The sequence below is a fragment of the Piliocolobus tephrosceles genome, chromosome 5, assembly GCF_002776525.5.
Source record: "Piliocolobus tephrosceles isolate RC106 chromosome 5, ASM277652v3, whole genome shotgun sequence".
Classification (NCBI taxonomy): domain Eukaryota; kingdom Metazoa; phylum Chordata; class Mammalia; order Primates; family Cercopithecidae; genus Piliocolobus; species Piliocolobus tephrosceles.
The window spans coordinates 116,537,815-116,549,815 of NC_045438.1; the positions used below are offsets into that span (position 1 = coordinate 116,537,815).

General features: G+C 37.2%; 1 protein-coding gene across 1 annotated transcript in view; it reads right to left on the reverse strand.

Moving 5' to 3' along the window:
• Nucleotides 1–12,001, reverse strand: part of EFHC1 (EF-hand domain containing 1) — an 81,641-nt gene that overhangs the window by 26,868 nt on the left and 42,772 nt on the right. The window contains exons 5-6 of the mRNA XM_026455474.1: nt 11,549–11,741; nt 328–548 (exon numbers count right to left, since the gene is read on the reverse strand). Of these exons, the coding sequence (XP_026311259.1) occupies nt 328–548; nt 11,549–11,741 (414 nt within the window). The remainder of the gene's footprint in view (nt 1–327; nt 549–11,548; nt 11,742–12,001) is intronic.

A 12,001-nucleotide genomic window follows, 5' to 3' on the forward strand; every position in this document is an offset into this window, starting at 1 on the left:
AGTTTACTCTGATTGGCTTTCCCATAAACAGTATATGAAAATTCCCATTTCTTCATATAGGGCAAACACTGAATATCGTGAATCTTTTAAAATTGAACAGATGCAAAAACATCATTATTTTCATTCTATTTCATTGATTATCAGTTACATTAAGGGTCTTTTCATAATTTTTTTGCCATTTGCATTTCTTCTTTTGTGAACTACTGTATTACATATACTTTGTCCATTATTTATCAAATATTTGCATAGAAGTCTTTTTTCTTTTTCTTAAATTTCTACCTCAAAAAATTAGTTTTCTCACCACACTACGAAGTACTACCTGATTACCTGTTTTACCGGAGGTGGTTCCTGCTTGTTCACATCAATACATGGTAAATCAGTGATTCCAAACTTCTCTTTGTAATACCGTCGAGTAAATGGATCACAATCATAAATGAAGAAAGTTCTCCCAAGGATGGTGAGTGACTTCCCAACAATGAAGTCTTTAGCAGTATACCATTCCAACACTTCTTGGTCAGAGATTTCCAGCACACACTGAGGGAAGTTCTCTAATATAAGATGGTGTTAGAGAGAAAAGAAGAAGGAATGAGTGTGTCAAGAAAGACTTGACATACAACAACCATTCTTGAGAACCTGAGGGAGTACAGTCTTTTGCTCTGGTCAAGAGTCAGGGTCTCCCCTACATTCCCACTAGAACACATGGCTGTGTATTTCCATCTGTTGATAGGACACATACATAATAAAGTTTTTGTAAAGTCTCTCTCCCATATTCAGCTCAAACTATCACTACAAATCACTAATTTTAGCAAATTAATGCTTAGAAGAAATCACTACAGGAGGAAAGAACAAATGTCCTTCTATAAGGGTAAAGTCTTAGGTCTAGGAAAGATCGAAGTCATTTAGCTCAACTTCCTACCTGTTTATCCATTCATCCAACAATTACTAGTGACCATCATGTACTAGGTGCACTGCTAAACACTGGGATTACAATAATTAACACTGTAGATACAATTCCTGACTTCATGGAGAAAATATTCTGTTTAGGGAGACAGATACTAAAAAATTATATAAATAGTGGTTTCATTTCAGTTGTAATCACTGCTATTAGGACACTGTAAGCTAGTCCTGGAGATAGGAGGCAGGGACAGTCAATGAGATGATGACAATAATCCATTCATGTGGGAATAAATAATTTCCAAATGTAGAATCAATCTTGCATTTGTGAAATAATTCCAGTCTTGTCTTAACTGTTTCATGAGAACTAAGAATTAACTTGTTTAAGATTGATTCCCTGGGCTGGGCACGGTGGCTCACGCCTGAAATCCCAGCACTTTGGGAGGCTGAGGTGGGTGGATCACGATGAGGTCAAGAGATCGAGACCATCCTGGCCAACATGGTGAAACCCCGTCTCTACTAAAGATATAAAAAATTAGCCAGGCATGGTGGCGGGCACCTATAGTCCCAGCTACTTGGGAGGCTGAGGCAGGAGAATCGCTTGAACCTGGGAGACGGAAGTTGCAGTGAGCCGGGATTGTCCTCCAGTCTGGCGACAGAGTAAGACTCCGTCTCAAAAAAAAAAAAAAAAAAGAAACCAAAAAAAAAAAAAAAAAAAGGTTGATTACCTGCAGCTTGGCATCCAAGGAAATCTTAAGAGTCAATCAGTTCTAGTAGAGTGCCACATCCTATAGTTGTAACCACAAAGCTTTGGCACAGAACCCTGATCACAACGGGGATGAAAAGTAGGCTGATGTTCTCCTAACTGGTAATTACTAAGATTGAAAAACAGGAATAAGGCTAACTTTCTGCTATAACAGGCATAAAATTTGAACTCCGGCCCTTGATCATGGCAAAGGAGGGCCTGCTATTTCCCTAATAATGCATCTTATTAATAAAAGTTCTACAGTCCAAGGGATCCTTCTCCCTTTGTCTGCTCCCAACCCTACTACCTCCCTTTGAGCTTCCCCAGGAAGCGATGGGCAATGGGTGACACAGCTTCTGACTATACGTACTTCCCTTAGTATACAATATTCCAGCAGATCTGGTATATGTATGTGTGCTGTCCAGTCATCTGCCTTTGTTTGCTCAACAAATTATTTTTTCATATAATGCTGGATCTGGTTTACTGATATCTTGTTTAGGATTTTTGCATATATCTGCTTAAGTGAGAATGACTGTAGTTTTTCTTTCTCATGGTGACTTTGGTTTCACTGGCCTTTTTAAATGAAAGAATTAAGAAGTTCTCCTTCTCTCTAAAAGTGTTTGTGTTAAGCTAAGAATTATCTGTTCTTTAAATATTTGTCAAAAATCTTCTGTAAAATTATCTGGATCTGCTGGCTTTTGTGTGGGAAATGTTTAAACTAAATCTATTTCTTTAATGTTGAAGATATTTGGTTTTCTATTTCTTCATAAACAAGTTATACTTTTTTAAAACTGCTCATTTTGGCTGGGCGCGGTGGCTCATACCTGTAATCCCAGCACTTTGGGAGGCTGAAGTGGGCGGATCACGAGGTCAAGAGATCAAAACCATCCTAGATAACACAGTGAAACACCGTCTCTACTAAAAATACAAAAGAAAAAAAAAAATTAGCTGGGTGCAGTGGCAGGCGCCTGTAGTTCCAGCTACTCGGGAGGCTGAGGTAGGAGAATGGCATGAACCCGGGAGGCGGAGCTTGCAGTAAGCCCAGATCACACCACTGCACTCCAGCCTGGGTGACAGAACGAGCCTCCATCTCAAAAACAAAAACAAAAACAAACAAAAAACTGCTCATTTTACCTAGGTTTTTAAATTTATTGGCATAAAGTTGTATTATTCTTTTATTTTATGTTTAATAGTTATGGCATTTTAAAGAATGCTTCTTTTTTTTTTTTTTTTTTTTGAGACAGAGTCTTGCTCTGTTGCCCAGCCTGGAGTGCAGTGGCACGATCTTGGCTCACTGTAACCTCTGCCTTCCAGGTTCAAACGATTCTCCTGCCTCAGCCTCCCAAGTAGCTAGGACTACAGGTGTGTAGCACCACGCTGGGCTAATTTTTGCATTTTTAGTAGAAATGGAGTTTCGCCACATTAGCCAGGCTGGTCTCAACTCCTGACCTCAAGTGATCCGCCTGCCTTGGCCTCCCAAAGTGCTGGGATTACAGGTGTGAGCCACTGTGCCTGGCCTCTTCTTTTATTTTTAATATTGTGTATATGTGTCTTCCTTTGTTTATCCCTTCATAAATCTTGTCTATAGTTTGTCATTTTATTAGTCCTTTCAAGGAAACGACTTTTGACTTGACAAATCTTCTCTGTTACCTTTGTTTTCAATTTCATTATTTTCAGACTCTTATTTTATGATTTCCTTCCTTTTAATTTCTTAATATTTTAATTTTTAAATTCTTTAGATTTCTAACTTTTTAAGAAATATGCCTAACTTATTGTCATCTTTCTTCTTAGTAAGCATTTAAAGCTATATATTTTCCTCCAAGTACCTCTTTTTTTTAGAGTTTTAAGAGTCTTTGCTACCATTCAGTTCTAGGTATTTTCTGACAATATTTTTTTTAACTCATGGGTTATCTGAAAATATGCTTTTCAATTTCCAAATACATGGTTTTTTTCACGTTATATTTCCAAAACTGACTTCTAACTTAATTTTGTTGAAATCAGAAAGTATGGTATACAATAGCTAGCCTTAAAAATTCTTAAGACTGAGGCCGGGCGCGGTGGCTCAAGCCTGCAATCCCAGCACTTTGGGAGGCCGAGACGGGCGGATCGCGAGGCCAGGAGATCGAGACCATCCTGGCTAACACGGTGAAACCCCGTCTCTACTAAAAACTACAAAAAACTAGCCGGGCGAGGTGGCAGCGCCTGTAGTCCCAGCTACCTGGGAGGCTGAGGCAGGAGAATGGCGTGAACCCGGGAGGCGGAGCTTGCAGTGAGCTGAGATCCGGCCACAGCACTCCAGCCTGGGTGACAGAGTGAGACTCCGTCTCAAAAAAAAAAAAAAAAAAAAATTCTTAAGACTGATTTTTACAGATATTTGTGTTTGAAAAGAATGATAATCTTCTAGGTATTGGGTAAGTATATACATATTTATTAAATGAATAATAATTATGTTATTCAAGTCATATATATGTTTATTGGTTTGTCTTTTTGATATAATAACTATTGAAAGAAATGTTTTAATGGCTCAAACTATTATGGTGTATTTTTCCAGTCTCATTCAATAATGGTGCTATGAATTTTTCCTATATTTTGAATCCATGTTATTAACTGCATTTAAGTTTAGAATCATTATATTTTCCTAGTAAATAAAATATTCTTGCAATAGGTAATGATCCTCTTCATGTCAATCAAAGCTTTTTGCCCAAATGTCTATTTGTATTATACTAATATAGCTTCATCAGTTTTTATACTTCATCAGTTTCTTTTGATACTTATTTGTCTATCTTTTTAAAGATATGTGCCTATACCTTAAGTATGTTTTTAAAAACGCTTTTATATATTGTTGGTGGGAGTGTGAATGAGTTCAACCACCATGGAAAGCAGTGTGGTGATTCCTCAAAGACCTAAAAACAGAACTACCCATTCGACCCAGCAATCGCATTACTGGGTATATCCCCAAAGGAAGATAAATCATTCTATCATAAAGAAATGCAAGTGTATGTTCACTGCAGCACTATCCACAATAGCAAAGACATAGAATCAACCTAAATGCCCATCAGTGACAGATTAGATAAAGACAATGTGGTATATATACACCATGGAATGCTATGCAGCCATAAAAAAGAATGAGATCATGTCCTGTGCAGGAACATGGATGCAGCTGAAGGCCATTATCTTTAGCAAACTAATGCAGGAACAGAAAATCAAGTACCACATGTTCTCACTCATAAGTGGAAGCTAAATGATGAGAGCACATGGACACACGGGAGGGAACAATATACACTGGGGTCTATTGGAGGGTGAAGGGTGGGAGGAGAGAGAAGATCAGGAAAAATAACTGATGGGTACTAGGCTTAACACCTGGGAGACAAAATAATCTGTACAACAAACCCCCATGACACAAGCTCACCTATAAAACAAACCTGCACATGTACCCCTGAATTTAAAATAAAAGTTAAAAAAACAACATTTTTCAAAACTTGTTATGTATTTAATCCTATCACCCTTTCCTATGCTATTACTGTAATACATTTTGGTTCTATTTGATATTTTTAACTCTCACAAATTCAATATTGTTCTTTTAATTTGTATAGTTAATAATTATTTAGATTTACCCACACTTTGCTATTTTCTTTATTCATGACTTCTTGTATCTTAGACCTTACTTCTGCAATCATTTTCTTTCCATTTGAAGTATACTCTAGAATTTTCCCAGTAAGGGTCTGTTGTTAGTAACATCTGTTTGCCTGGAAATGTATTTCACCTTCTTCCTGAAAGACAGTTTCTCTAGGCATTAAATTCCATTTTTTCTCAGCATTCTGAAGATATTACTTCACTGTCTTCTGGTAATCACTGTTGCTATGGAAGTCAGTTGTCATTCTAACTGCCATCCTGTATGGGTTCCCTTTTTATTTGGAGCTGCTTTCATGATCTTTTTGAATCTAGTGTTCTTACATTTGACTATGACATATCTAGATATGAATTTATATTTTTACTACTTTACTGAGGTGTAATTGACTACAACAAGCTGCACATTTTTAGAGTATACAATTTTGATGTTGCTTGACATATGTATTTACCCATGAAACCATCATTATAATCAAAATAATAAACAAACCTATCACATCCAAAAGTCTCCTCATGCCCTTTTATAATCTAACTCTCCTTCTCACCATCCTCATGCAATCATTGATCTATTTTGCTTATTTATATTGTGTTTTCAATAATTTTACAACAATGGAATTATAAGGCATGTATTTTTGTCTGAATTCTTTCTCTTAGCATAGTTACTTTGAGATACATTCATGTTGTTTCATACATCAATAATTGTTTTATTTTCAGTAGTATTCCGAAGTACTGATATACAATAATTGTTTATTCACTAACTGTTGATAGACATTTGCATTCTTTCCAACTTTTGGCTATTACAAAAAAAGCTGCCATAAACTTTCACATAAGTTTCTGTGTGGACATATGTTTTCCTTTCTCTTGGCAAATACCCAAGAAAAGAATGGCTGGTTTGTATGGTAGATATATATGCAATTTGGAAAAACAAACTGTCATGCTATTTTTCAAAGTGGTTATTTCAGTTTACCTTCCACTAGCAGCGTATGAAATTTTCAGCCGCTTTACATCCTAGTCAACACTTGGTATGGTCAGTCTTTATAATTTTGGACATTCTAGTAGGTATACAGTAGTATCTTACATGGTTTTAATTTGCATTTCTCTAATAAGTAACTATGCTAAATGTCTTTTTGTGTGCTAACTTGTCATGCATGCATGCTTTTGGTGAGGTATCTATTCTAATCCTTTACCTATTTTTTTATTTGGGTTGTTTTACTAAGTTTTAAGAGCCACTTTATATATCCTATGACAAGTACCTTGTCAAATATGTTTTACAAATATTTTTCCCAATCTTTAGCTTCTCCTTTCACTTTCCTAACAGTGTCTTTTGGAAAGCAAAACTTTTGTTATTTATTTATTTATTTTTAAATTTTAGACTCGGGGGGTACATGTGCAGGTTGGTTACACAGGTATATATATGATGCTGAAGTCTGAGCTTCTATTGATCCTGTCACCCAAATAGTGAACAGAGTACCTGATAGGTATTCTTCAACCCTTGCCCCTCTCCCTTACTTCTTCCTTTTGGAGTCCCTCGTGTCTATTGCTCCTATCTTTGTGTCCATGTGTACCCAGTGTTCTGTTTCTGTGTTAATTCACTTAGTATAATGGCCTCTACCTGCATCTACATTGCTGCAAAGAACATGATTTTATTTTTTATGGCCATATAGTATTCCATGGTGTATATGTACCATTAATACATTTTCTTTATCCAATCCACCAATGATGGGCACCTGCGTTGATTCCATGTCTTTGCTATTGTGAATAGTGCTGCAATAAACATGAGTGCAAATATCTTTTGGATAGAATAATTTATTTTCTTTTGGGTATATACCTAATAATGGGATTGGTGTAGTTCTATTTTTGGAGAAATCTCCAAACTGCTTTCCTCAGGGGCGGAACTAGTTTACATTCTTGTGAAGAGTGTATAAGCATTCCCTTTTCTCTGCAACCCTGCCAACATCTGTTATTTTTTGACTTATTAATAATAGCCATACTGACTGGTATGATTGCATCCCACTGATGATTAATGATGTTGGGCATTTTAAAAATGTCTGTTGTCCATTTGTATGTTTTCTTTTGAGAAGTGTCTGTTCATGTCCTTTGCCTACTTTTCAATGGGGTTATTTGGTTTTTTTCTTGTTGATTTAAGTTCCTTATAGATTCTGGATATTAGACATTTGTGAAATGCACTGTTTCAAATATTTTTTCCCATTCTGTAGGCTGTCTGTTTCCTCTGTTGATAGTTTCTTTTGCTATGCAGAAGCTCTTTAGTTTAATTAGGTCCCAATTGTCAATTTTTGTTTTGATTACATTTGCTTTTTTTTCCCCCTGTTCTGAGACAGGGTCTTACTCTGTCGCCCAGGTCTACCATCCATTTGGGGTTAACTTTCACGTATGGTGAGGTAAGGGTTGAAATTTATTCATTTATTTACTTTTGCATATGGCTACTGAATTGTTCCAGCACATTTTGTTAAAAAGACAATCATTTCTCCACCTAATTGCTTTTTTACCTTTGTCAAAAATCAAATGACCTCATATGTGTGCATCTATTTCTGGACAATGTATTCTATTTCATTGATCTGTATGTTGATCTCATCAGATTGTAAAGTCTTTGAGATATGGGGCTTATAGTAGTTTCAGATCTCCATTGCCTAGCATGGTGTTTCCTTCATCTATATGGATGTTCGATTATAATTATTTGAATGACTGAGTGAGTCAATAAAGATGCACAGAAAGTGAGGAAAAACATCCAACTTTCTGGAACACTAAAGGTCCAAGGGGTGTTCAAGATTCACCTAACAGGCAAGGGCAAGATCAAACTATGAAAGCCACTCTGAAGGACAACTGACATATTTAGACTTTCAGAACCTGGTTCCTTGGGTTCAAGAGGTGAGTAGAAAGCTTTTGGTAAACCAAAAAATGTCCCATTTTGACATTACCTGCCACCTATTGGTAATATGCAATTGTGCTTGACAAAGAAATAACTTCCAGAATTTCTGATATTTTAACTTCATCCATTATAAATATATAATTTTGATTCATCTTAGCTACTTAACAGGAGGCCCTGGTTGAGAGGACTTTTGAAAGTTACTCCCACAATTTCCTATTACTGTCTAACACAAACTCTGCCTAGCCACCATCTCTTGGACGCCCCCAAACATGCCATACTTGTTCCTAATTCCCAACCTTTGTTCTTGTTCTTCTTTCCAGTGTGCCCTTTGTTCTCTGCCATTCTAAATCTGGGTCCAATCCCAGCACTTTCACAAAGACTTCTTTAGTTTTTCAGGCCCACACCTTTCTCCTTCTGACCTCTGTCTGCATGACTTAACTAATTACATAATCAGATAATCTGGTATACTCGTGTTATTACTTAACAGCTTTATGTATTTTAAATGCCTTGTCTTCTTAATGATACTAGAAATGACTGAAAGATAGGATTCTAGGAATGGGAGTTACATTTTGTCCTCCATAACACTTAGCACATGAAATGGTTCCCATAGAAGTTACTTACCTCCTGGTTAATTGAATTTAATAAAAATCACCCATTGGATAAATGCCTTTGAGAGTCAGTTAGACATCATTCTTTTAACACTACCATTCTAGTTAAAGGGATTATGTCGCTGATGGAAACATAGCCTTTTCTGTACCTCATGACTGATACTTTTTCTTTTTTTTGAGATGGAATCTTGCTCTGTTGCCCAGGCTGGAGTGAAGTGGCACAGTCTCCGCTCACTGCAGCCTCTGTCTCCTGGGTTCAAGCAATTCTCCTGCCTCAGTCTCCTAAGTATCTGGGACTACAGGCACCTGCCACCATGCCCAGGTAATTTTTGTATTTTTAAGTAGAGACGGGGTTTCATCATGTTGGCCAGACTGGTCTTGAAGTTCTGACCTCAGGTGATCCTCCTGCCTTGGCCTCCCAAAGTGATGGGATTATAGGCATGAGCCACAGCACCCAGCCTCTTTCCTACTTTTGAAAAGAACCCTATATATGTCACCAGGTTGCCTCTCCACACAACTTTGATAAAAATTTTTAATTGGGAAATTATAGAAGAGGATAATTATATATTAAGTTTTCAATATAGGTCACATTGATAAGGCAGAGACAAACCTGGAATCTGTCATTTAAAGGGATTTAGTTTCAGTGAGACTTTTCATGCCACCTTGAATATATTCCTATTCATTTTCTTTATCTATTGTAAATCTAATGTTTGTTGGCTCTGAACTGCATAGATTTCAGGCTTGTTTTAGCATTCTGAAAGGCCAAAATTAGTATATTAGTCCCATTGTCACTGAACTCTAAGACGGTTCTATAGAGAACTGATTATAAGAATATGTATAGTAGGTAGAAGCCAAACTATGTTGAACTAGGGCACAGATCCAGTTGTTTCTACTTGAGCTTACAAGTTGAATTAGCAGTTATTTTCATTTAAAATATATATATATATATAATATAAACTTTCCTAATTCTAAAATGATGACAATTTTCACTCCCTTTTATCCTTTTCCCCAATCTCATTCTCCTCCCCTCACATGTAATCATTCTAATGCAGCTATGTGACTGAATGTGTCCTATGTGTACTATGTTTTGCATGTGTTACAGCATTATATATCTAATTTTATGTATTTTTCCTACACAGCATTATGTTTTAAGATCCATCCACTTGCTTTCTGGGAACATCTTGTTTACTGCTTCTAACTACTGTATATTAATCAAAATATACCTTCACTACATTTTGCTTATCCATTCTTTCAATGATGGGAACCTCCAACTCCTTGCCCACAAATAATAATGCATTTTTATAAAAGAGCACTGTGCAAGAGAAGCAATACATGTGGACAGGTTGAATTTAGCCTCAGACTACACATTTATTTATAAATTTCTTGCTCAATACCTGACATTTCTTTTTCTTTTTTTTTTTTTTTTTTGAGACGGAGTCTCGCTCTGTTGCCCAGGCTGGAGTGCAGTGGCACGATCTTGGCTCACTGCAACCTCCACTTCCCAGGTTCAAACAATTCTCCTGCCTCAGCCTTCTGAGAAGCTGGGACTGCGCCCACCACCACGCCCAGCTAATTTTTTGTATTTTTAGTAGAGATGGAGTTTCACCATGTTAGCTAGAATGGTCTCGATCTCCTGACCTCATGATCCACCCACCTCGGCCTCACAAAGTGCTGGGATTACAGGAGTGAGCCACCGTGCCCAGCCCCAATACCTGAAATTTCTTATATCCTAATTCCCAAAAAATATAGCAAAAAGAAAAAAAATCAATGAACACATTTACAGAATTCTGTCAGCCACCCAAACATGAGAGTTGTCAGTCATTACATGTGACCAAGATGACATTATTCTAAGTGAAATGTAAAAACTACTAGAACAATAACTAAAGCAAGCCTACTCATCCCAGGAAATAGTGAACAGCAGATATCTGCTGCCATTTTGTTGCACTGCCACTCTCAAACATGGTAGGTAACTATTTTTCTTTTTCTTGAGATAGGGTCCCACTCTGTTACCCAGGCTGAAGTGCAGCAGCACAATCACAGCTCACCGCAGCCTCGACCTCCCAGGCTCAGATGATCCTACCACCTCAGCCTCCCAAGTAGCTGGGAATACAGGTGTGCGGCACTAAGCACGGCTAATTTTTGTATTTTTTGTAGGGATGGGGTTTCATCACATTGCCCAGGCTGGTCTCAAACTCTTGGGCTCGATCAATCCACCCACTTCAGTCTCCCTAAGTGCTGGGATTACAGGAGTGTGCCATCGTGCCCAGCCCATGCTAGGTAATTTTAAACCAGCAAAGAATGAGCTGGGTTTGACACAATAGACCTCACCTCTATGAGTCACAGACATGCCTTTTCCAATCTCAAGTTAAACCACATAGAAACTTCCTGTTTAGGAAGTAGTTGAAGTGAGAAGCAAAGTCAGGAAAGCATATAAAGAAAGGCTAAGCTTTCATTCATATCCTTGAATGAAAACAAGCCTGTTTGAAAAATGCATTAAAAATCTAATATTAAATCGTTTCAGTTCAGAAACCTTGCTCTACTGCACTTTAAATAAACTCCCCACTGTTGTTTTGGTTTTGTTTCCTTGACCTGGGTACCAGACTGTCTTGGGGACATGCCTGGATCAAGGGGCAAGTAAAGGAGGAAAGCTGTGGGAAGCCATTTTCTGAGCATCTAAGCAAAAATAGCTAGAGGCTTCCAAGTTTAAACGAATCATGGATACTGATTAACTCCTTTAAGAACCTAAAAAGATCCCAAGTAACAGAGAATAAACTGAATCAAACATACTTGCATTTTCTACCAAAACTTTGGGCATACGCTGGCGGTTCATTAGGAGTGGGAAAGGATCTCTTCCATCATTCCGTTCATGGACCTCTCGAATTTCCACCGTATCATCCATAAGATAGTAATGAATGATGTAGGTCCGACATTCACCATACATGCTGTCTGTATCATCCCAGATCGCATAAAATCGAAGGACCTTTGAAGAATCCAAAGTAGTGACTCAAGAATCTTAAAAGTAGGGAGTTCAACTTGACTACTTTGGCAATTATGTATCAATGATGAAAAGATTAGCTGGAAAGACTATGAAGTAATTTCAGATGGGGTAAATTGAAAAAAAAAAAAAGAAATATTCATCAAAGATACTAAAACATCTGAAATTATGTACCATATGTCAGCAGCCAGAAATAATTAAATAATAGGATTATAAGTTTGTGCCAGAAAAGAAGAGCTCACTTT